Source organism: Somniosus microcephalus, chromosome 32, assembly GCF_052327205.1.
Source record: "Somniosus microcephalus isolate GS21.2 chromosome 32, FLI_Smic_1.0, whole genome shotgun sequence".
NCBI classification, from domain to species: domain Eukaryota; kingdom Metazoa; phylum Chordata; class Chondrichthyes; order Squaliformes; family Somniosidae; genus Somniosus; species Somniosus microcephalus.
Genome location: NC_141018.1, coordinates 28733629 through 28760137, shown reverse-complemented (window position 1 = coordinate 28760137; position 26509 = coordinate 28733629). Strand labels below are relative to the sequence as shown.

The window sequence follows — 26509 nt, the reverse complement described above, 5'->3', positions numbered from 1 at the left end:
TTCTGGGATTTGGAGCAATTCTGGGATTTAGGGCAATTCTGGGGTTGGGGCAATGCTGGGATGGGGAAATTCTGGGATTTGGGGCAATTCTGGGATGGGGAAAATTCTGGGATGGGGAAATTCTGGGATTGGGGCAATTCTGGGATTTGGGGAAATTCTGGGATGGGGAAATTATCACAGAATCACAGAAACCCCACAGTGCAGATAGAGGCCATTACGGCCCATCGAGCCTGCACCGACACATATCCCATCCGATCCCCGTAACCCCTACACCAACACATATCCCACCCTATCCCCGTAACCCCACGTATTTAATCCCCCTAACGCTAAGGGTCAATTTATCATAGCCAATCAACCTAACCAGCACATCTTTGGACTGTGGGAGGAAACCGGAGCACCTGGAGGAAACCCACGCAAACACGGGGAGAATGTGCAAACTCCACACAGACAGTCCCCAAATTCTGGGATTGGGGGAAATTCTGGGATTGGGGGAAATTCTGGGATCTGGAGCAGGGGGAAGAGGACAATAAAGTAAATGAAACAGAGTGAGGAGCTGTTGCCCTCTGACCCCACCTTGCACTAGGGGTCAGGCAGGGCCCGTTTGACCCGGAAGCGGAAGTGGCGGCGCTGTTGTCAGGGCTGAAGCTGTCAGTGAGGCGGCGGTGGGATGAGATGACAGAGCGGGAGCCGGGAGTCTGAGAGAGTATGGAGCCCAGGGCCGAGACCTACCTGCCGCTCGACATGGCCGAGGAGCCCGGCACATCGGTAACGGCAGGGGACCGGGACTGGGGGCTGTGGGACTGGCGACAGGGACAGGGGATAGAGGGACTGGGGGACGAGGGGACACGGGACCAGGGGACTGGGGAGACAGGCGACTGGGGGGACAGTGGACAGGGGGCTGGGGGGACCGGGGACCTGGGGGACCGGGGACCTGGGGGACACGGGACTGGGGGGGACAGGCGACTGGGGGGGACAGGCGACTGGGGGACACGGGACTGGGGGGGGACAGGGACTCGGGGACCGGGAGGACAGGGGACAGGGAGGACAGGGGAAAGGACCGGGGGGACTGGGACACCGGGACACGGACACCTCGGGGGACTGGGGGACACGGGAACCTCGGGGGACGGGGGCTGGGGGACACGGGAGCCTCGGGGGACGGGGGCTGGGGGACACGGGAACCTCGGGGGACGGGGGCTGGGGGACACGGGAACCTCGGGGGACGGGGGCTGGGGGACACGGGAACCTCGGGGGACGGGGGCTGGGGGACACGGGAACCTCGGGGGATGGGGACTGGGGGACACCGGGGGCTGGGGGACACGGGAACCTCGGGGGACGGGGGCTGGGGGACACGGGAACCTCGGGGGACGGGGGCTGGGGGACACGGGAACCTCGGGGGACGGGGGCTGGGGGACACGGGAACCTCGGGGGACGGGGGCTGGGGGACACGGGAACCTCGGGGGACGGGGGCTGGGGGACACGGGAACCTCGGGGGACGGGGGCTGGGGGACACGGGAACCTCGGGGGACGGGGGCTGGGGGACACGGGAACCTCGGGGGACGGGGGCTGGGGGACACGGGAACCTCGGGGGACACGGGAACCTCGGGGGACGGGGGCTGGGGGACACGGGAACCTCGGGGGACGGGGGCTGGGGGACACGGGAACCTCGGGGGACGGGGGCTGGGGGACACGGGAACCTCGGGGGACGGGGGCTGGGGGACACGGGAACCTCGGGGGATGGGGACTGGGGGACACCGGGGGCTGGGGGACACGGGAACCTCGGGGGACGGGGGCTGGGGGACACGGGAACCTCGGGGGACGGGGGCTGGGGGACACGGGAACCTCGGGGGACGGGGGCTGGGGGACACGGGAACCTCGGGGGACGGGGGCTGGGGGACACGGGAACCTCGGGGGACGGGGGCTGGGGGACGGGGACTGGGGGACACCGGGGGCTGGGGGACACGGGAACCTCGGGGGACGGGGACTGGGGGACACCGGGGGCTGGGGGACACGGGAACCTCGGGGGACGGGGACTGGGGGACACGGGAACCTCGGGGGACGGGGGCTGGGGGACACGGGAACCTCGGGGGACGGGGACTGGGGGACACCGGGGGCTGGGGGACACGGGAACCTCGGGGGACGGGGGCTGGGGGACACGGGAACCTCGGGGGACGGGGGCTGGGGGACACGGGAACCTCGGGGGACGGGGGCTGGGGGACACGGGAACCTCGGGGGACGGGGACGGGGGCTGGGGGACACGGGAACCTCGGGGGACGGGGGCTGGGGGACACGGGAACCTCGGGGGACGGGGGCTGGGGGACACGGGAACCTCGGGGGACGGGGGCTGGGGGACACGGGAACCTCGGGGGACGGGGGCTGGGGGACACGGGAACCTCGGGGGACGGGGGCTGGGGGACACGGGAACCTCGGGGGACACGGGAACCTCGGGGGACGGGGGCTGGGGGACACGGGAACCTCGGGGGACGGGGGCTGGGGGACACGGGAACCTCGGGGGACGGGGGCTGGGGGACACGGGAACCTCGGGGGATGGGGACTGGGGGACACCGGGGGCTGGGGGACACGGGAACCTCGGGGGACGGGGGCTGGGGGACACGGGAACCTCGGGGGACGGGGGCTGGGGGACACGGGAACCTCGGGGGACGGGGGCTGGGGGACACGGGAACCTCGGGGGACGGGGGCTGGGGGACACGGGAACCTCGGGGGACGGGGGCTGGGGGACACGGGAACCTCGGGGGACGGGGGCTGGGGGACACGGGAACCTCGGGGGACGGGGGCTGGGGGACACGGGAACCTCGGGGGACGGGGGCTGGGGGACACGGGAACCTCGGGGGACGGGGGCTGGGGGACACGGGAACCTCGGGGGACGGGGGCTGGGGGACACGGGAACCTCGGGGGACACGGGAACCTCGGGGGACGGGGGCTGGGGGACACGGGAACCTCGGGGGACGGGGGCTGGGGGACACGGGAACCTCGGGGGACGGGGGCTGGGGGACACGGGAACCTCGGGGGATGGGGACTGGGGGACACCGGGGGCTGGGGGACACGGGAACCTCGGGGGACGGGGGCTGGGGGACACGGGAACCTCGGGGGACGGGGGCTGGGGGACACGGGAACCTCGGGGGACGGGGGCTGGGGGACACGGGAACCTCGGGGGACGGGGGCTGGGGGACACGGGAACCTCGGGGGACGGGGGCTGGGGGACACGGGAACCTCGGGGGACGGGGGCTGGGGGACACGGGAACCTCGGGGGACGGGGGCTGGGGGACACGGGAACCTCGGGGGACGGGGGCTGGGGGACACGGGAACCTCGGGGGACGGGGACTGGGGGACACGGGAACCTCGGGGGACGGGGGCTGGGGGACACGGGAACCTCGGGGGACGGGGACTGGGGGACACCGGGGGCTGGGGGACACGGGAACCTCGGGGGACGGGGGCTGGGGGACACGGGAACCTCGGGGGACGGGGACTGGGGGACACCGGGGGCTGGGGGACACGGGAACCTCGGGGGACGGGGACTGGGGGACACGGGAACCTCGGGGGACGGGGGCTGGGGGACACGGGAACCTCGGGGGACGGGGGCTGGGGGACACGGGAACCTCGGGGGACGGGGGCTGGGGGACACGGGAACCTCGGGGGACGGGGGCTGGGGGACACGGGAACCTCGGGGGACGGGGACTGGGGGACACCGGGGGCTGGGGGACACGGGAACCTCGGGGGACGGGGACTGGGGGACACGGGAACCTCGGGGGACGGGGGCTGGGGGACACGGGAACCTCGGGGGACGGGGGCTGGGGGACACGGGAACCTCGGGGGACGGGGGCTGGGGGACACGGGAACCTCGGGGGACGGGGGCTGGGGGACACGGGAACCTCGGGGGACGGGGGCTGGGGGACACGGGAACCTCGGGGGACGGGGGCTGGGACACGGGCCTGGGGACAGGGAGAAGGGCTGAGACTAGATACAGGGCCTGGGGATAGGGGGACGGATTGGGACCAGGGATTGGGGGGACAAGTACTGTGATCAGCAGCAGAAGTAAGGGGCCTGAGGACCAAGTACCAGGGACCAGGAGCAGGAGGACAGGACATGGAGCTTGGACAAGGGACCAAGAGGATGGGAGTTGGTGAGGGTGGGTCAGAGGCAGAGAGAGGGAGTGTGGATTGGGGTGAGAGTTGAGTAATTCCCAGCCATGCTGTTTGTGTTTATTGCTCACTCACTAATGAACTTTATTTATAATGCACTGAGTTTAGGTATTGTTCTTGGGTATAACCATTTTAAATGACACCTCCTGTTTATCTTTGTTCAGGTTACGTTCGTTTAGCGCAGAGTAGTTTGGGCTTCACACCAATGTTAAATTTACGTAGTGTAAATCTGACGTTGAGGTCTGACTGACTCCTGAGCGAAGTGGAGCGAGATTCGTTCCTCCATAAGAAATAGGAGCAGGAGTAGGCCAGTTGGCCCTTCGAGCCTGCTCCCCAAACCTCCAGGGAGGTTTGTTCCATTGTCTGGTCGGGCTGTAACTCTGGGTTCAGAATGGGTTCACGCTAGAACGTGCAGCATTGGTATGAAGTGAAACCACTTCTCACCAATGCCACGATTGTCGTGTAAATGCATCCCCCGTCTGAAACTAAATGTTGACTAAAATTTGTAATTGTGTCCCCCTCCCAGTGGAGTCAGCTTGCCAGTTCTTGGAGAGGTGGGCGGGGTGGGGGAGAGTTCCACTCGGCTATATGTAATGATATGATTGTTACACAAAGAAAATCTTCCCACTTGGCCCGGTTATTTGGGAGAGGAAGGAAAGCCCAGGTCCGCTGTCATACTGCTCAAATGCACTCATGGTGGATCAGCTGAGAACTGACGATGCTGGTATCCATGTCGGTGTCAATTAACTGGACCATCGCAGCGAACCCTGCCCAGTTGAAGGACGAGACCTCATAGCCCAGGACACCACCTAGGTTGAAAAAGAGTATGAGAGAAGAGGGGCGAAATCAAGAGGTAGTTATTAGTATGACACCAAGCTGGGATTTTAAAAGTCTGTAGATTGTTGGTGAAGGGAGCTGGGAGGAACGTTAGGAGTTCCACAATTTCAGGAAAAGAATCTGTTAATCGTAAACCGTGAGGCATGTCTAGTCTTCAACAGGAGAGAGAGCATCTTGCTTCGAAGGCACAGAAAGTGGATCAATGATCATAGCTGTAATGAAATCTGTTTGTCTTGATCCTGTATTCGTTTTGCACTCATGTATATTACCCTCCCCCACTGTGTATAGTTTCACTTCCTCTTTCCCGACTAACCTGGGAGGTTCCAGGTCTTGGCTCTTGGCTCCGCCCCTGACTTCTCTTACATAAAGATCCCAGGATCTGTATGACTCATTCCTGTGAACCAGTTGGCGTGTTGAGATGTTAGCTCTGATCTTAGTGATTAAAAGCCAACTTGTTTAAGTCTATAACTTCTAGTTTTGTGGCTATTGAAGGCCCATCAATAGCAATATAGATTTGAAAATACAGATTGTGATGGAGGAATCATTATCAGTTATGTGCACACATATATGTTGGAAATTTGAAATAAAACCAGAAAAGGCAGGAAATAATGAGCAGCATTAACAGAGACCAGGCAGTGACTGTCCCTTGTTTTATGGAGTGGTCTCTGGTGGTGCAGTCCTAAAGGGGAAGCAAAACTTTAGAATTGAGAAGTTATAATTGCAGTAATATTGCGCAAATTTATCCTCTCGCACAACAATTCAAAGTACATTTCAGATTAATGGTTCCTAAATGTTCCAGTTTGTTTTTACTCAAGGACACGTTGGGATTTTAATAGTTTCTTAAAGCAGCAATCCAGTATTGCAGTAGACATTGTTGCAAAGTTGGATTTGTCTCCTTGAGTATTATGAAGGAGTGTTGCTTATGTTGTGATGCAAGAGCGTTGTCAGTGTTTTTATAGTAGCTAATCTTTGCACTTGTGGAAATGGATGATCTGTAATGTATAGTACCCTCTGTCAAGGGTACAAACCTTTTTGCTTTTGTGGGATATTTAGGTGCATAGCATGGAGCCTCGTAGGTCACACACACACACAGTTATAGGATATGATGAATGCAATGTCTAATAGGTCTCTGCACACCTCCAATTCTGGCCTCTTGCGCATCCCTGGTTTTCATCGCTGCAGCATTGGCGGCCGTGCCTTCAGCTACCTAGCTCCTAAACTCTGGAATTCCCTCCCTAAACCTCTCCACACCTCTTTCCTCCTTTAAAACGCTCCTTAAAACCTACCTCTTCAACCACGCTTTTGGTCACATGTCCTCCTTATGTGACTTGGTGTCAAATTTAGTTTGATAACATTCCTGGGAGGCTTTACTGCGTGAAAGGTGCTATATAAATACAAGTTGTTGTTGTCCACAATTTGTGTATTTTATTTTACAATGTACCATTTATGCCCTCTAGTTACTGTCTGAGTGCTCAGTAGAAATGGGTTTTCCCCATTTACCTTACCAGAACCCTGTACAATTTTGAACACCTCTGTTGGATCTTTTTTTAATTTTCTTTGTTCTGATGAAAAGAGCTGGAAGCTCTCTAGTCTAAATCCTCTCACCCCTGGTATCCTTTCAGTGAATGTCTTCTGCGCCGTTTCCATGGCATTGAAGCGGAACACCTATTCTAACTGCTGCATAGTCTTAGCATTATCTCTTTGCTTCTGTATGTACTATCCCCTATTTATAAATGCCTCAGTTGATTTTGCACGTAGACCAGAAGGTCCCTGGTTTGATCCATGCTCTTGTTGAGTTTTGAGGTCAGCACTCATCCCTTGGACTATTCCTAGAACCACTTTCTTTAACTCTTCTGCTTGGAGTCTGCACTCACTTCTTGAGGGGTACATTTTTTTTATTCGTTCCTGGGATGTGGACGTCTCTGGCATTTATTGCCCATCTATAATTGCCCATGAGAAATGTAGGAAGTCACACAAGACCAGGTTATAGTCCAACAGCTTTATTTGAAATCACAAGCTTTCGGAGCGTTGCTCCTTTGTCAGGTGAAGTGAAGAGAAGCATACAGGCACAGCTTATATAGTCAGAGACTTCTCTTCACTTCACCTGACGAAGGAGCAGCGCTCCGAAAGCTTGTGATTTCAAATAAAGCTGTTGGACTATAACCTGGTGTTGTGTGACTTCCTACATTTGTCCACCCCAGTCCAACACCGGCATCTCCACATCAAGCCCATGAGAAGGTGGTGGTGAGCCGCCATTTCAGAGTGCAGTTAAGAGTCAACTGGAGTCAAATATCGGTAAAGGCGGCAGATTCCCTTCCCTAAAGGACATTAGTGAACCAGATGGGTTTTTACGACAATCCGGTAGTTTCATGGTCACCATCACTGACACTAGCTTTTTATTCCAGATTTATTGAATTAACTGAATTTAAATTCAGCTGCTGTGGTAGGATTTGAACTCGCGTCCCCCTGATCATTAGTCCAGGCCTCTGGATTACTAGTCCAGTAACGTAACCACTATGCTACCGTACCCCTAACAATAGCATGTTTTAATATGTTGTTAGTGTTGTTGTATGAATACAAGGTGTTGATGGAGTGGCAGTAAAAGAAAGGCTTGCATTTCTATAGCGCCTTTCACAAACTCAGGCTGTCCCAAAGTGCTTTAAATCCAATGAAGTACTTTTGAAGTGTAGTCACTATAATGTAGGAAAATGTAGGGTAGTTACAATTAGTGTTAGTGCCCCTGGGCAAGGGAGGGTGGAGGGGGGGTTGAAATCAGCCCGGTCCTTTTTCCTAATTGCTATCCAGTAACCAGTGCAGGAAAGTTCATGTGTGCATGTCCTCGAGTCAGTGACTGACCCTGCACGCATGCAATTTGGATGAAGACAGAATCTGACTTTGCTGAAATGCCCCCTTCTCTCTGGAGGAACAGCTCTCTTGATTCGCCTGAGTCGCATAAATACTTGAAGGGCAAAAATTTGCAGGGCTCTGGGGAAAGAGCAGGGCGGTGGGGCTAATTGGGACCGCTCTTTCAAAGAGCCGGAACAGGCACAATGGACCGACTGGGCTCCTTCTGTGCTGTTTCATTCTATGACTAGAATGGCCGCTGGTAAATACCCGGTGTCTGTGCAACTGTGGCCAGCATGGGTCCGTGTCTCCTGGTTATGAGGCAAGAAACTGGAGGTGTAAAAATACACCTCCAGATAATGGATCACAAAGCTTAATACCTTTGCTGCATTTTGGTGCTATTTTTAGGTTGAAATGAAATGTAATGCATCCATGTTAGAGAATGGATGTTTAGATAAAATATGACTTGAGGTGAACATTCACTGACTGAATATCTGAACCCCTCAATTGGACCCCTGCAACGTTATTAACTTTCAGATATCCATTGCCGTCTATATATAAAAGGTAGTGCATTTTTCACATCATTATTTGTTGTGTCAGTAAATTTTAATATTGCTTGATTGAAACCTGAGGGGTCTGGACAGGATGGATGTGGAGAGGATGTTTCCTCTTGTGGGAGAATCTAGAACTAGGGGTCACTGTTTAAAAATAAGGGGTTGCCCATTTAAGACAGAGATGAGGAGAAATTTTTTCTCAGAGGGTCGTGAGTCTTTGGAACTCTCTTCCTCAGAGGGCGGTGGAAGCAGAGCCTTTGAATATTTTTAAGGCAGAGGTAGATAGATTCTTGATAAGCAAGGGGGCGAAAGGTTATCGGGGGTAGGCGGGAATGTGGAGTAATCAGATCAGCCATGATCTTATTGAATGGCGGAGCAGGCTCGAGGGGCCGAGTGGCCTACTCCTGCTCCTAATTCATATGTTCCGGTCCTAAGTCACAAATATAATCTTGGATACTAAATCAGAGAAAAGTCTGAAATGTGACATTGCAAGGAGAAGAGAAATCCCTGCGTGTCCTGTTCACCACCTTTGTATATAATATGATGGTTGTATAGTGTCAGCTGTGACTCAGTGGGTAGCACACTCGCTTCGTTACAGAGATATGGAGGGGCGAGGCCATGGAGGGAATTGCAAACAATGGCCCAGAAATTCGGGCTGGGGGCTTCCCGCGGGTGTGAGCCCCCGAACTGCACTTGCCTTGCGCGCCGGCAGTTGAGCTGTAGGGCCCCGTGGAATTCCGCTCCGGGGCCTGGTCCAGCTGCCGGCGCGCTGTGCTTGCGTGTCCCAGGGGCGTAGTTAATGCGATGCGTCCCCTGGGATCACGTGAGCCATGGGCAGCCAATCGGAGGAGGGAAAAGCCCATTCATAAGATTGACAGGTAGACCTGTCAAAACTTATAAATACTACGGGCCCAAAATAGCAGTAAACCTTCAAATAATTTTTTTTTTAAATCACACTTTTTAAATAAACTATAAATTACATTAAATAACTATTTTAAACAATTAAAATTTTTGAAAACAATGATTTTATATTATAACGGGGCTAAAAATAAACTTACCTTGCTTTAAAGTATTTAAAAATAATAAACCTGTGGGAAAAAATGTTTTAATTTTAATTAATTGACCACTTACCTTGCAAAAAGCCGGCCTTACGCCTGCTTTTTAAATGTGTAAACCCTGCAGGCTTACCCTCCCGGGAAAACCTGTAAAAAACACCTAAGTTCAAAGCGCACGCGCAGCCTCCCCTGCGTGCGCGTTCGACCTCTGAACCTCTTCGTTCAGAGGATCGGAAGTGCCGGTTTCCCGCACATGCGCAGTGCATGCAGGAAACCGGCAATTCCATTCGGCCTACGGGTGAGTACCCCGTGCGTACTCACACGGGGAGACCCGAATTTCTGGGCCATTGTTGAGAATTTTAAAAATAAGGCTTTACCGGATCTGGAGCCAGTGTAGGTCAGCGAGCACTGGGGCGATGAGTGACTGGGACTTGGATTCTACCTAAACTTGAAATAAGATTTGAGGCTAGTGAAAGGGGTGTGCAGGTTGGATTGCAGCTAGTGTTACTTACTAAATTCTCTTTCTACTACCAAATCTGCAGTCCTGCGAGAACCAGGAGGCAGTTAGACAGACGAGGGCTGGCAGGGATACACTGTTTCCGTTGTAAGGGGAAAATTAAAGATTTCTCTTCTTGCAGTGTCACATTTCAGACTTTTCTCTGATTTAGTATCCAAGATTATATTTGTGACTTAGGACCAGAACATATGAATTAGGAGCAGGAGTAGGCCACTCGGCCCCTCGAGCCTGCTCCGCCATTCAATAAGATCATGGCTGATCCGATTACTCCACACTCCCGCCTACCCCCGATAACTTTTCACCCCCTTGCTTACCAAGAATCTATCTACCTCTGCCTTAAAAAATATTCAAAGGCCGTCGTCTTCAGACTATAAATAGGACATGCTGTAATTATGTAGAAGTAAAACCAGTGCCGCACTTGCTGTGAAATGTTCCTGCTTCACATTCCTGGATAATGAATACTTCCTTGTCGAGGGCAGTTTTGCATAGATTAAAAGAAAGATAGAGAGAATCATTTGCAGTCAGTACAGTTCTATAATTCTGAATTTTATAGATTTATAGCCTTACCATTAGTTTCTTTCAAAATAAGTCTTACCAGAGACTTCTTTCCATGTGCAAAACGTTAATATAATGCCCTTGTTTTAGCGTTCTCAGTACTGGGGAACAGAATGCTTCTGCCTTGGCCTCGCTACCTCAAGTATAGCGCAGGAATTTGCAGAGTAAAGCTCCCCCTGCACCAGCGTTATCACAGAAAGCCCACAGTGCAGATAGAGGCCATTTCGGCCCATCGAGCCTGCACCGACACATATCCCACCCGATCCCCGTAACCCCTACACCAACACATATCCCACCCTATCCCCGTAACCCCACGTATTTAATCCCCCTAACACTAAGGGTCAATTTATCATAGCCAATCAACCTAACCCGCACATCTTTGGACTGTGGGAGGAAACCGGAGCACCCGGAGGAAACCCACGCAAACACGGGGAGAATGTGCAAACTCCACACAGACAGTCACCCGAGGCCGGATTCGAACCCGGGTCCCTGGCACTGTGAGGCAACAGTGCTAACCACTATGCCACCGTGCTGCCCATAGAGATTGGTTATCCAATAGAGATTGCTGACTAATCACGGGTCTTGGCCAGTGCACCCCCTCAGTTTTTCTTTTGGCTGAGCGACCCATTCAAAGTTTCGCACATGCGCTAAAATTTCACACTGGGAAAGCCGGCTCCGAGGGAACGTCGGTCTTGGGTACAGCGACACCGATTATAGCCACGGGCACTAATTTTAGTAGAAAACATGTGACAGACGCTCGCCCAATACAGATAAAAGTACTTCACATGTGTACGCTTACTTAACAAACATCTACCACCGTTCAGTAACCAAGCAAGTATGGCATTCGATTTTTTTTTTTAAATCGCACACTTTGCTTTTCACCCTTCCATCTTGCCAACAAACGCGCAAGAAGGTTAAAGTTCACATGCACGCTCTGCGTGTGCTGTAATATTGAGATCACGTGCCCAATGATGGTGCCTGCAACTCATTTTGAATTTACTAAACAGACATGTACTTTGTCACATCTGGTTTCCCAGTCAGCCACTGACCCAGTGGACTCTGCCTTGGAAAACAAAAATGCGCCTCTGCCACAATTCAGAGCTTCCCCCTGCTCCACACTTGCGGCACTTTCTCTTCCAGTTTTCTCGTACCAGCCATTCTGTACTCCGAATGGGACTGCTAATTTCTGGGTTTGCTTTTTCGCCGTGTTTAATGCACCACGCATGTTTGCATTAACTTCTCGGCTCTCCTGTTTGGGTGAAATCGTTAATTCCTTTTTTTTAAATGGCGCAGAGAGAAAATTAAAACCATTAGCAATAATTCATTTGATGTGTTTACGGTTCCACGCTCGCTAGCAAAGAGACTGAGCCTTCTTGGGCTCATTGCACATAGGACCTTTAGAGTCATAACGGCACAGAAGGAGGCCATTCGGCCCATCGAGTCCGTGCCAGCTCTCTGTAGAGCAATCCAGTCAGTCCCATTCCTCCGCTCTATCCCCGTAGCCCTGCAAGTTTATTTCCCTCAAGTGCCCATCCAGTCTCCCCTTGAAAACATTGATTGTCTCCGCTTCCACCACTTCCGTCAGCAGCGAGTTCCAGATCCTCACCACTCGCTGCGTAAAAAAGTTTTCCCTCACATCCCCCCCCCCCCCCCCCCCCCCGTATATTTGCACCCAACAGACAAAAGAAACGATCATCCCAACAGCCTGGGCTCGATTGAATGCAAATCCTGGAGTGACTAATCCACTGCATTCATCCTTCTCTTATCCTTCCCTTCCCCACTCCAAGACTATCCTGAAATCTCGCTGAAGATGCCGCTTTGGTCCCAGTTCTCTCTCTAATTTGTAGAAGAGTAACGCACCCATTAGTTGTCCTGAAGTTGCTAACAAGAAAACAGCATCCCTGGGTGTCCGCTGTGGCTCAGTGGGCAGCACCCTCGCCTCTGAGTCAGAAGGTTGTGGGTTCAAGTCCCACTCCAGAGATGTGAGCACATAAAGCTAGGCTGACACTCCCAGTGCAGTGCTGACGGAGTGCTGCACTGTCGGAGGTGCCGTCTTTCGGATGAGACGTTAAACAGAGGTCCCCTCTGCTCTCTCAGGTGGACATAAAAGATCCTGTGGTACTATTTCGAAGAAGAGCAGGGGAGTTCTCCCTCAATCATATTCAGTATCTGGTCATTATCACGTTGCTGTTTGTGGGAGCTTGCTGTGCACAAATTGGCTGCCGCGTTTCCTACATTACAACAGTGACTACACTTCAAATAGTACTTCATTGGCTGTAAAGTACTTTGGGATCCTGAGGTTGTGAAAGGGGCTATAGAAATGCAAGCCTTTCTTTTATATGTTGACTGCGTGTGTGTTCCCATGAATCATCCGAAATGTGCTACGTAATTTCTCAATGCTTCACCCAAGATTGCTTCCGAGTAGCTACACTTTTCGCTGCAGCTAGCCTTGAACACTTAAAAGAACCAAGTCTCCCCGCCTGCTCGCACTGCCACCCCTTACACTGCAAACCCCAGGCCAAATTGCAGGTGTTGAATCTGCAGTGAGCTAGTTTTTGTGCTGTGCACATGATACCGAAAGCTATAATTAACAATCCTCAGTTCTCGCTGGGTAAATACTGATTTTAGCACTTCAGAAGTCCTTGTGGCAGAGCTAGGGGTCTAACCCTTTTAACAGCCGATGCATAATATAAAGCCGCCCAGAGCCACGACTGCTTTCTATTCCTTACCATAAAATGAAATGGCCATTAAATATTCAAATTTTAAAATCATACAACCGTCCTTATTTTTATTATAATGCTCTGATTTTAGAAGCGGACCTGGTTGGAGCAAAAGGAGTTTCCCTGCAGTACAGTCTGAGGGGCTGGGAGATGCAAAGCTGAGCTGCAACTGCACCACCGCTGGTGGAATTAAACCACGGCGAGTTTATGTGGGTATTTACCATTGTAGATGTGGACATTAGAAAATTGTAATGGGAAAAGTTGCAAGTTGACACAAAAGTGTGACGAGAACATGACGACAGTAAGTAAGGTTTTGTAGACCGGAAGGATGCACAGACAGAAGACATTTAACATACGGGTAGCTAAATGAAAAGAAAACCCGGACAAGTAGGCATAGAAAGCTACCGTTCCTACTTTCCAAGTTAACTGGTACGGAAGAAAACTTGGACAAGTAGTGATCGAAAGCTACCAGTTAACTGGTACGGATGCAGCCGCTGACTGAATTGCCGTCTCAAGTATTTAAAAAATGAACCATTTTGTCGTCATTGTAGACTCTCCTGTCTGGTGGGGGATTTATCTGAATATATCTGTTTCCCGCCCCCCCTCGCTTCTTCTCCCCTTGCGGCTGGCATAATTGCATTTTACTTCTGTTAAAGTTTAATTTGCCCTAGTCTGCCCCTCTGTGTGTCCAGCATGCTATACTGGATCACCAAGGAACACTTGCTGCTCCTGATTTAAGGCGCGTATCTGGGAACCGAGCGCCTTTGACCCTCCCGGCACTCCTTTGTGTGGAAGCTGTCTGACGCTGAACCAGACTGTTCGCAACCTTGGTGTCGTATTTGACCCCGAGATGAGCTTCCGACCACGTATCTGCACCATCACCAAGACCGCCTATTTTGCTTTAGAATAGAATGATCCCGCACAGGAGGAGGCCATTCGGCCCATCGTGCCTGTGCCGGCTCTTTCAAAGAGCGACCCAATTAGTCCTACTCCTCCTGCTCTTTCCCCATAGCCCTGTAAAATTTTTCCTTTTTAAGTATTGATCCAATTCCCTTTTGAAAGTTACTATTGAATCTGCTTCCACCGCCCTTTCAGGCAGCGCGTTCCAGATCACAACAACTCGCTGCGTTTAAAAGAAAAAAAAATGTCTCCTCATCTTCCCCTATTTGTTCCTATTAAAGGGTCACAGCAAAAGCTGGAAAAATGAGAGTGCGTTCAAGATACTGGAGAAGAAGAAACTGCATACGACCACCACCAGAACTCCTTCAATACATCTCAAATTACGTGAGTCACAAGCTAGCCGATCAGTTGTCATTTTTCTGGGTCAGCCTGGCCAGTGTGTGATGTGTATAGTGTCACAGGTTGCAGGTTTTGCATTGTAACTTGATGATCGTGCATGCTGTAGTTTTCTTCCTCCTTGCCTGATGCCGAGAGATATGATTTCACTGTCTTGGCAGCCCTCCAGTACCGTGCCCACGTGGTCATTCTTCATGCATGAGCCTTGATGGTGTCGGCATGCTATTTGTCTGTGCTGGATCGGTTTCACGAGTCCTGGCAGCCCTCCAATACTGCACGCAAGTGGGCATTCTTCAGTGTGAGCCTTGATGCAGTCAGCGTGCTATTCCGCTGTGGCGGGCGGGCTTGACAAACGAGCCTGGTCCTATCGTCACCCAATTTTCACACATGCCTTGCCCAGCATAAGAAATAGGAGCAGGAGTCGGCCATTCCGGCCCTTCAAGCCTGCTCCGCCATTCAATAAGATCATGGCTGATCTTCTACCTCATCTCCGCCTTCCCGCACTATCCCCATGTCCCTTGGTATCCAAAAATCTCTCGATCTCTGCCTTGAATATACTCAACAAAAGCATAGATGACTAATGGTCAGACATGGGCGCCCTGATGAATTTTCCCCCTCTCTACTGCCTGTTGTACCCAAGGAGCGCTGAGGCCAATTGTAAGCACCTGTCCTGCCACCCCAGCTGACTGGGTGCTGACAGGGCACTGTGTGGGACCTTCCTCGTCCTTGGTACCACATCAAGTGATGCACTTGCTCATCCGGAAAGGCTATTGCTATCCTTCGAAAGAGGCGAAATGGAGCAACATCAGGAAATAAATGTTGCATCCTAATTTCATGGAATGATGCCGCACAGAAAGAGGCCACGCGGCCCACCGTGCCTGTGCCGGCTCTTTGGTAGAGCTATCCAATTAGTCCCACTCCCCCCTGCTCCTACCCCATAGCCCTGTAACTTTTCCCTCTTCAAGTATAAAGCTACTATTGAATCTGCTTCCACCATCCTTTCAGGCAGTGCATGACAACTCGCTGCGTAAACATTGTTTCTCCTCATGTCGCCTCTAGTTCTTTTGCCAATTACCTTAAATCTGCATCCTCTGCTTTCTGACCCTTCTGCCACTGGAACCAGTTTCTGATTTACTCTATCGAAGCACTTCATGATTTTTGAATACATCTATCAAATCTCCCCTTAACCACCTTTTACAATGGAGTGTTTGATTGAGTGTGTAAAATGTTTCCACAGTTGCTGTGTTGCAATAGCTTAATGACATCCCCAGGGGTTTACTGCACTTTTATTCTGACTTTTAAAACAACTTCCAACATGGATCGTGCTTTTGAAGCCATTAATTATGATTACGCAATGCACTACAGGGCACAGTTGCCATCCAATGCAATACAATGTCGGTCTCCACTCTTAAGACTCTCGCAGCTCTGTGGTGGGTAATCAGGCAGCAAAGCATGTCCCCTAAAAGGTTTCAAAATGAATCTGATCAACTAGTGGTAATTCCTGGCTGACAGTGGACAGATGTCCCAAGGACCCCTAATGCTAGTCTGCAGCCCTTGTGTTCTGATTGAAATGTCAGCCTGCAGGGTTCTACAGAAGAGTCCATTGACTATCCATTCAGTTATAGCGCTGTGTTTCTAAAATGTGGGTTGTCTTCACTCAGCTTAAAAGCGCAATCTCTCTGTAGCCTGTCATACTGCCCAGGACAGTGGGTGGTTCTCTCCACGGCCTTCAGCTGCTCGACTGACTCTCGGTTCTGATTTTTAAAAGCCTCGCCAACCCACACAGAGATCCGAAAAGGTTTCCAAAGCGTGAACTGTCCTTCTGAATAACCAAAGGCGTCTAATGAATTGTCTATCATTTTGGTCTCTGAGAGAACTTCGCTTCTCGCATTCTAAATACCATTTGTTCGTCTACCAAGCTGTTGCTTAAAGAAATACATCTTAACATACCTTATGAGATTGATGAGACTGGGCCTATATTCCCTAGAGTTTAGAAGAATGAGAGGTGATCTCATTGAAACGTATAAAATTCTTAAAAGGCTTTGATGGTAGATGCTGGGAGGATGTTTCCCCCTGGCTGGGGAGTCTAGAACGAGGGGTCACAGTCTCAGAATAAGGGGTCGGCCATTTAGGACTGAGATGAGGAGAAATTTCTTCACTCAGTGAAAAAGAGAGTGGAGAGAACAGTCTTGGGACCAATCTCTGTGTATATTTCAAACCACTTTAACACTATTGCCAATTAGCTTGACGCAGCGGGAAAAAAATTCTGTGGCTTTTTTTATTTGTTCTCTGAATGTGTGAGGGCGACTGACGAGGTTGCTGATCTACATTTGCTCCAGGTAAAACAACGGCTCGATTTTTAAAATTCTCATTCTTGTTTTCAAATTCCTCCATGGCCTCGCCCCTTCCTATCTCTGTAATCTCCTCCAGCCCCACAACCCTCCAAGATCTCTGCGTTCCTCTAATTCTGCCCTCTTGAGCATCCCGGATTATAATCGTTCCACCATTGGCGGCCGTGCTTTCAGCTGCCTGGGCCCCGAGCTCTGGAATTCCCTCCCTAAACCTCTTTCGCCTCTCTACCTCTCTTACCTCCTTTAAGACGCTCCTTAAAACTTCCCTCTGTCATCTGCCCTAATATCTCCTTATGTGGCTTGGTGTCAAATTCTGTTTGATAATCGCTCCTGTGAAGCGCCTTGGAACATTTTACTAAGTTAAAGGCCCTATATAAATACAAGTTGTGGTTGTTGTTACCCTGAGAAGGTGGGCATGGGCTGCCTTCTTGAACTGTTGCAGTCCTTATGGAATTGGTGCTCTCACAGTGATGTTAGGTAGGGAATTCCAGGATTTAGACCCGGTGCCTACAAACGAACAATATGGACTGGATTTTCATTGAGGAGCCGGGTAGGAGGCGGGACTACAACTTTCGGAGTTGTAGCCCCGCCTCCATCGAGTTCTAGCCAACCCAGGCGATTTTGACTTGATTGACCTTGTTGAGCCCGCCCAGCGGGTTCAGCAGGCCAATTAAGGGCCACCTGGCAACAGGTGACGTCACAGATTGATATTTCATCTGTCAAGACCTTTTGACAGATTAAATATCAGTGTTTGACAGCTCTTTGAAGCTGTCAAACACTGACAATCTGTACTCCAGGTTAATTCCTTCCTCTCAGGCTGATTTAGAGATCTCTCCAGAACAGAAAGCTGAATGCTGCAACTTTTGACAGTTCGCGGCCATTCTGCTTTCTGTGCCGGTGAGATGAGGGACTCCCGAGACCTGAAGGAAGGAAGGCTGTAAAGGTAAGTAGAACTTCTTTAAACACTTTACACACCCCAAACACACTTACCTCTGCACTCATGCACCCATCACTCACCTGAACACCGGACATCTCGAACCCTCCAAGCCCTTCATCCCATCGGCCCGCCTCGCTAACTTGGCGTGGTTTGGCACCATCGGGAATCCCACATTTCAACAATGAAAATAGGGATTAGGCTAAAAACTGCCTGTTACCTACCTATTAACAGGCAGTTAATTGGCACTAATCCCCTTCCCGCCTCGGGGAGGCGGGTTCCAGCACAGGTCAGGTACCCGCCTCCTGGGAAACTGGCATGGAGGCGGGTTGGGTGCGGGATGGGTTCGGGACCCCTGATTTCGGGATTTTAACCCCCCACACGCCTCCAATCCCGCCTCCACGGCCCAATGAAAATCCTGCCCTTTGTGTCCCAAGCTGGGGTAGTGTGTGATGGGGAGGGGAACTTGGGAGGTAAATGATGTTGCCTTATGTTATGAATTCAGGCCTGCTGCAGGTATCTACTCTGGCCTGGTGGTGTCAGCTGCACCCCCCTTGAGCAATCTGGTCGCCTGCTTCTTGCGGAAGTTGACTCCTATTGCTGTGTGTCTCCTAGCCCGGTGGCGGGATCCAGGAATCTAACAATGAAGCTCCCTTGCGTTCTGGATGTGTAACTCCTGCTGTCTCTCCGAAGGTGGCGGAGTTAACACTAGGTGGGGGAAATCTCCGGTTCCATTCGTTATTCCGCATGAGACAAAGCACACTGAGTATGACGACAGACTCTTGGTACAACCGGTATAACTTCTGTTTGCGTACTATTACAAAACTACATAGCACGCCAGCGCTAGCCAGCTTCAGTGTGTTGTCTTAACTCAGCTTAAAAGCGCAATCTCTCTGTAGCCTGTCATACTGCCCAGGACAGTGGGTGGTTCTCTCTCTTCACGGCCTTCAGCTGCTCGACTGACTCTCGGTTCTGATTTTTAAAAGCCTCTCCAACACAGAGAGATCCGAAAAGGTTTCCAAAGCATGAACTGTCCTTCTGAATAACCAAAGGTGTCTAATGAATTGTCTATTATTTTGGTCTCTGAGAGAACTTCACTTCGCGCATTCTAAATACCATTTGTTCGTCTACCAAGCTGTTGCTTAAAGCAATACATCTTAACATACCTTATGAGATTGATGAGCCTAGGCCTATATTCCCTAGAATTTAGAAGAATGAGAGGTGATCTCATTGAAACGTATAAAATTCTTAAAAGGCTTTGATGGTAGATGCAGGGAGGATGTTTCCCCTGGCTGTGGAGTCTAGAACCAGGGGTCACAGTCTCAGAATAAGGGGTCGGCCATTTAGGACTGAGATGAGGAGGAACTTCTTCACTCAGAGGGTGGTGAATCTTTGGAATTCTCGACCCCAGAGGGCTGTGGAGGATCAGTCGTTGAGTATATTCAAGACAGAGATCGATAGATTTTTGGAATCAAGGGATATGGGGATAGTGCAGGCAAGTGGAGTTGAGGTCGAAGATCAGCCATAGTCTTGTTGAATGGCAGAGCAGGCTTGGCCTACTTTAGCTTGTATTTCTTAGGTTCTTATGTCCAAGTCCTTTCCGTGGAGAAAAAGTGCCCAAAGAACCTCAAACCATAATATTGCTGCTCTTGTCCTTCGCATTGGGTAGTGGTTCGGTGCTGGGAGGTGCTGCCAAAAAATTAATTAAAGAAAACAAAGTCAAAGTATTTCGCAATGCTGCTTGCAGAAGGAAAAGGGTTCAGAACCCAGCCACTACAGCAAGCGTCTAAAAGCAGATTGGGCTTTAGGCTGTTCATCTTGGGAGTAAACAGTTGCATTAATATTGCTTTAGAAAAATGTCTGGCTGCACTTCTGTCCCACGCTCCTGATCTTCAGCCACCTGGGGGGGAGGGAGGGGACGGGCGGGCAAGTCGGAGAATCTCCTCATGAGGGTCTGCTGCTGAACCTGGCCTCGGTGGCCACCCACGGGGTCCGGATGAGACGCGGCCGGTGGGCGCTCCGGCTGCCTGGCCTCTCTTCCGCGGCTATGTACCTGCCCGGGTGGCCCTGGAGAGGGAGCACGTGATGTGCGCTGGCACGCTTGAGGCCTTCCGCGACTGGTGGGCACCACAGGGACTGGAGTGTGTAGTCGATAGTGTCAGAGTTATTCTTCTTTAATTTGATACGTTTCCCTCGGGTTTTGGGTGTTTTATTTCTGCCCCTCTAAAAAGGGGACACTTTTGTTCGATTATTTTTTATATAAGGGTTGATGACATCGAGTGTTTGCTGATTGGTCCAATCAAAAGAGGGGAAGTGTAGTTAATGTTTAAACTCTTTGGCCTAGAAATTCGGTGGGCTGCGCCACCAGTTTGCGCCTAAAGAGGGCACTCAGTGGCTTTAGCGCCACTGGCCACGCCTCCTGCGATACTTAACAGGGCGCTAATGGCGGCGTTAGCCTGTAGCGCTGCGCCGCCACCGATGATGTCATCGGTGTGCGCAGCGCCCCGCTACCGCCCCGAGCGCAATATTGGGTCGCGCCCCCCACTGTAGCGCCGGTCGCAATTTGCGACCGGTACAGAGGGGCCTACCTGTGGCGGTAGTGGCGCTACTTAAGGGGGAGGTGCGGGGCGGCCATTTTTTTCGGTGGCTGCCTGCCAACACCTCCTCGCGCCGCCCTCCCCGGCCTCCTGATCTCTTTCCCCCCCCCCCCCAGTTCCCCCCGGGCAGTGCCGGCTGTGTCCCGAGCGCCCGGCACTTCTCGGTGCTGGGCTCTTTTGCCGGCACTCGCGATTGGTGATCGCGCTGAACATGGCCCCTCCCCTTTAAGAAGGGGAGGAAGGCCTGCAGTACCGCAGCACGTCGTGCTGCAGCATGTGGCGCTGCGGCACGTAGCGCTGCGATATTCAGCTTGAGCGCCCCAAGCGGGGCGCTGAAACTGAATATCGGGAGGGCGCAAGCGGCTCCACCCGGAGCGCAAATTCTGGCGCCCAGGCGAGCTTGGCACCCCAAACGCGGCGCCACCGAATTTTTAGCCCCTTGCCTTAACTAGTTGTTCAGTGAACTGCAACTCGACCGGCTAGCTCCGAGATAACTTGCCACTTTTTGGTCGGTCTACTCTGTTGCCTCTCGTCACCCAAGCAGTTCGTTTTATTCTCCCTGCCCTGCTTCTCTCTTTGCAGTTGGCCTCAAGAATCCCAGGATTCAAAGCTCCCGTCCATTTTTCTTCCTAGTGATCCAGTCGGTCACTCCTCTGGTGTCCGACCCTCAGTTCATCGAAAAGAGGTGAAAAGAAAATCTCTGAACCATGGAATAGTCCAGCACAGAAGGAGGCCATTCGGCCCATCAAGTCTGCGCCGGCTCTTTCGAAGAGCAATCCAGTCAGTCCCACTCCCCCGCTCTTTCCCCATATCCCTGCAATTTGTTCTCCTTTAAGTATTTATCCAATTCCCTTTTGAAGGCTACTATTGAATCTGTATCCACCACCCTATCAGGCAGCGCATTCCAAATCCTAACCACTCGCTGCGCAAAAAAGTTTTTCTTCATCTTGCCTCTGGTTCTTTTGCCAATCACCTTAAATCTGTTGCCCTCTGGTTATCGACCCTTCAGCCATTGGAAACAGTTTCTCTTTATTTACTCTATCTGAACCCTTCATGATTTTAAACACCTCTATCAAATCTCCTCTTGAATGCATAGAAATCTAAAACAAAAACCGAAGATGTCAGAAATGCACAGTCGGCCCATCAGCATCCGCAAAGAGCAACACACAGGTTAACGATCTGGCTGTTGGACCTTCTTTTGACTAAGGGTCTCTGCTCAGAATACAGGAAACTCTCGATTTACCGGCACCTAAATAACTGAAAATCTCTTAACCGGCAAAATTCAGGAGTAGGTTCAGGTAAGTTTTACTTCATATTAGTGGCCGTTCCTGGATCTGTGGCTGTGTAACCGGGGTTCCTGCACCTGTTGCCAAGCAACAGGGACGCCTGGATCTGTGGCCGTGTACGGGGCTCTCAAAGCTTTTACTATACCTCTCTGTAATCCGGAATTTTTTATAAACCGGCACCGCACCGGTCCCGTCGGTGCCGGATAAAAAAGAGTTTCCTGTATTAACCTTTTCAGATTCAGACGAAGCTGTGATGCATTTTCTGCTTTTATCTCTCATTTCAAAAGCCTCTGGTATACCTGGCTGTTCAGGTACTAATCTCATCACTAATATTGTTTCAACAACGCTCACGCTTTTATCTTCCTTTCCTCTCTTTCTTCCTCTCTCTTCCTCCCTCTCTCTCTCTCTCTCTCTAGGCAGCTGCCTCCATCTCGCTCCTGCTTCTGTCACCAGACTGCAGCTTCCTCCGCTGTGCTTCGGTTTTACCTCCCAGGCTGCTGTGTTCACCCTCTTGCCACTCCCAGCCCAGTCATGCCGCTTTGCAAAATAAGAAACCAATAAAGGTTGGTGCTGCTGGAAACAAATACCATTGCTAATTATTTTTAAAAATCTGTACTTTTTTTTTTTGCTGTTGCTCCTCCTAGCTTGATGCGGGAGCAGGCAAGTGACGGCGGTGTTTTATGGCTTGATTACTAGAAATGAGGAAGCCTTTGCAGCATTATAGGAACACTTGTAGACAACCCGGCTGGCATTTTACCAGCAACCATCGAACGGTTTTCACGGAGGCGGCCTTTCGGATTCTTGGTTACTTGTTGACGGGGCTTGTGTAGTACGCAGAGAATAATGGGACGGTTAATACAGAGCCAGAAGTTCATATTTTGAGTGTAAGTCTTGTCAGTCAGTGATTAATTGCATCAGGCTTTCTGGCTGCATGTTGGTCACTTCACATTTCTCCGGTTCTTCCTGCTCGGCATCTTCTGTCAAGACTGCTAGCTTGACTTCCCTAGTGCTTTGACTGAACAGATGTAGGATACAACAGATGCTGTGCATTTTCAACAGCTTTTCAGAACCCTAGAGCTGTACTCCACCTCATCCGTCCAGCCAGTGGAATATCTGTTTCATGCCAATTCTGTGTCGCACTCGAATTTGGTCGGAGACATGAGCCTCATTGTATTTCCTGGCAGCTTTGTTCAGGGGCGGGTTCCCCATTAGTGTCAACAGCCAGAGCTCCAGGAGGACAGCAGCCTTAACAGCTGTCTTGCTCTGTCTGCGCGCACCTCGAAATAATGCTGGCACAGTGGACTGGTGCGAAATGAAGGCAACGTGGCTGCTGCTGGGGTTATGTCACATTTACTTGCCTGGATAGCTCAGTCGATAGAGCATCAGACTTGTAATCTGAGGGTCCCAGGTTCAAGTCCGTGTTCGGCCGCTGATTCTATTGAAGGACATATTGGCCTTGGAGGGAATGCAGCGTAGGTTTACCGGAATGATTCCCGGACTCCAAGGGTTAAATTACGAGGCGAGATTACACAAACTAGGGTTGTATTCCCTAGAATTTAGAAGGTTAAGGGGTGATTTGATCGAAGTTTTCAAGATATTAAGGGGAACAGATAGGGTAGATAGAGAGAAATTATTTCCGCTGGCTGGGGAGTCTCGGACTAGGGGGCATAGTCTAAAAATACAGGAAACTTTTTTTTATCCGGCACCGAGGTGGTGCCGGTTCATCAAAAATTCCGGATAACCGAAAGCTATAGTTAAAAGATACGGAGAGCTGACCGCTCCGTATTGGTATACCTATCAACTCAGTTCATGAAAAGCGACGAGTTAAGTTAGTAACTATAGGTTTTTATTGGCTAAATAACAGAGCCCACCCTCGTGGGTGATCGGATCCAACAAGGAGGAATACCAGCCAGTCGACCACCTTTATACCTGGGCAAGCAGGCGGAGCCATGGGCGGAGTCAGCTGTGGTCAGCCCAGGTATAACAGCGTGGCAAGAGGTGACCTTGTGTAGTGATACACTATGGTTATCACTGTTTACACTGTTGTAACGATATAAACAGTGATAACCATAGTGTAACGATAGTGAACGATAAAAGTGGTTTACCACATTCACCCCTTGTTTAAATTTGAGTCCGGCGGGGTGAAGTGTACTACCAGTTCGGGTATGTCAGTCTGTCCGGAGGCCTCGTAAGCCTTTCTGATCGGCGCAGCAGCGGCGGCGGTGATGCAGTATCCGATGTTAATGCTGGTGTCTGCGTGGTCGGCGAAGGCTCGTGGGGTTCCGGCATGCCGTCTACCTGGGCTGGATTTGGGGGGGTGGTGGGGGGTAACGGTGGTGTCTCAGGGGTGCCCGAGGGTGCGAGGTCTCGTAAGGAGACACTGTCCTCCTGCCCGTCTGGGTATGCCACATAGGCGTACTGGGGGTTGGCGTGCAGGAGGTCCACCCTCTCGACCAGGGGGTCCATTTTATGGGCCCTCATGTGCTTTCGCAGCAAGACGGGCCCCGGAGAAGTCAGCCATGTTGGTAGCGAGGTTCCAGTAGTCGACTTCCTGGGGAAAACAAACATTCGTTCATGGGGGGGTGGCGTTAATGGCAGTGCAAAGCAGTGACCGGATGGAATGCAGCGCTGCCGGGAGGACTTCCTGCCAGCGAGAGGTTGGGAGGCCCTTAGACTTTAAGGCTAAGAGAACGGCCTTCCAGACAGTCGCGTTCTCTCTTTCCACCTGGCCGTTCCCTCGGGGGTTGTAGCTGGTGGTCCTGCTTGCAGCAATACCTCTCGCTAGTAGGAACTGGTGAAGTTCCTCGCTCATGAAGGATGAGCCCCGGTCGCTATGTATATAGTTCGGGAACCCGAACAAGGCGAAGAGGTCGTTCAGGCATTTGATGACCGTGGTACTGGTCATGTCTGGGCAGGGGAAGGCAAAGGGGAAACGGGAGTACTCATCAATAATGTTGAGGAAGTACACATTACGGTCAGAGGACGGGAGGGGCCCCTTAAAATCGATGCTCAAGCGCTCGAAGGGGCGGGTGGCCTTGATCAGGCTTGCTCTGTCCGGCCTAAAGAAATGCGGTTTGCATTCGGCACAGGTTTGGCAGTTCTTGGTCATGGTCCTGACCTCCTCGATGGAGTAGGGCAGGTTGCGGGCCTTAATGAAGTGGTAAAGTTTGGTGACCCCGGGGTGGCAGAGGTCGTTGTGGAGGGTCTGCAGTCTATCAATTTGCGCGTTGGCGCATGTACTTCGTGATAGAGCATCTGGGGGTTCGTTCAGTTTACCAGGCCGGTACAAGATATCATAATCGTAGGTGGAGAGCTCGATTCTCCACCTCAAGATCTTGTCGTTCTTGATTTTGCCCCTCAGCTTGTTATTAAACATAAAAGCGACCGAGCGCTGGTCGATGAGGAGGGTAAATCGTTTGCCTGCCAGGTATTGCCTCCAGCGTCGTACTGCCTCCACGATCGCCTGGGCCTCCTTCTCGACCGAAGAGTGTCGGATCTCAGGGCCCTGGAGGGTCCTTGAGAAGAAGGCCACAGGTCTCCCCGCCTGGTTAAGGGTTGCAGCTAGGGCAAAGTCGGATGCATCGCTCTCCACTTGGAAAGGGATAGACTCATCCACCGCGTGCATTGTGGCCTTAGCAATGTCTCCCTTTATGAGGGAGAAGGCTGCACATGCTTCTGCCGTCAGGGGGAAGGAGGTGGACTTCATGAGGGGTCTGGCTTTGTCCGCATAATTGGGCACCCATTGGGCATAGTAGGCGAAGAGCCCCAGGGTTCTCTTCAGCGCCTTTGGGCAGTGGGGGAGGGGAAGCTCCATGAGGGGGCGCATTCTTTCGGGGTCGGGGCCGATGACTCCGTTCTCTACTACGCAGCCGAGGATGGCAAGGCGCGAGGTGTTAAACACACATTTCTCCTTATTGTAGGTGAGGTTCAGCTGTTGGGCCGTACGGAGGAATCTCTCCAGATTAACATCATGGTCCTGCCGGTCGCGGCCGCAGATGGTGACGTTATCTAGATAAGGGAACGTGGTATGCAGCCCGTTCTGGTCAACCATCCGGTCCATCTCCCTTTGGAAGACCGAAACCCCGTTGGTGACGCCGAAGGGAACCCTAAGGAAGTGGTAGAGGCGGCCATTCGCTTCGAAGGCGGTATACTGGCGGTCCTCAGGGCGGATAGGGAGTTGGTGATAGGCCGACTTAAGGTCGATGGTAGAGAATACCCGGTACTGTGCAATCTGATTGACCATATCAGATATGCGGGGAAGGGGGTATGCGTCCAGCTGGGTGTACCGGTTTATGGTTTGGCTGTAGTCGATGACCAGGCGGTGTTTATCGCCGGTCTTAACGACTACGACCTGGGCACGCCAGGGGCTGTTGCTTCCCTCGATGATGCCCTCCTTCAGGAGTCGCTGCACCTCGGAGCTAATAAAAGCTCTGTCCCCGGCGCTGTACCGCCTGCTCTTGGTAGCGACGGGTTTACAGTCGCGGGTGAGGTTAGCGAACAGGGAGGGGGGCGGGACCTTGAGGGTGGATAGGCCGCAGGTGATACGCGGTGGGCGGTTTAAAAGCTGCTGGTTGTAGACTGTGAGTGGGGGGAGGGGTCCACCGTATGCCAAAGTGACACTTTGAAGGTGGGATTGGAAATCCAGCCCTAGTAGGACGGCGGCGCAGAGCTGGGGCAGGACGAGAAGTTTAAAATTTTTATACTCCGTGCCCCTAACCGACAGGGTCACAACACAGTAGCCGCTGATGTCTGTAGAATGGGACCTCGACGCCATCGAGATCCGGTTGCGCGTTGGCCGGACAGTGA

General features: G+C 52.0%; 1 protein-coding gene across 5 annotated transcripts in view; it reads left to right on the top strand.

Moving 5' to 3' along the window:
- Positions 1-606: 606 nt before the first annotated feature.
- fam219b (family with sequence similarity 219 member B) overlaps positions 607-26509 on the top strand; it is a 46460-nt gene continuing 20557 nt past the window's right edge. For 3 of the 5 annotated variants that reach the window (XM_085972261.1, XM_085972259.1, XM_085972257.1), the window contains exons 1-2: positions 608-765; positions 14421-14523. In XM_085972261.1, coding sequence (XP_085828387.1) covers positions 706-765; positions 14421-14523 — 163 coding nt within the window. In that variant the 5' untranslated portion in view covers positions 608-705. Of the gene's footprint in view, positions 766-14420; positions 14524-26509 lie in introns of all 5 variants that reach the window. The other 2 variants (XM_085972260.1, XM_085972258.1) reach the window with 2 other exon arrangements.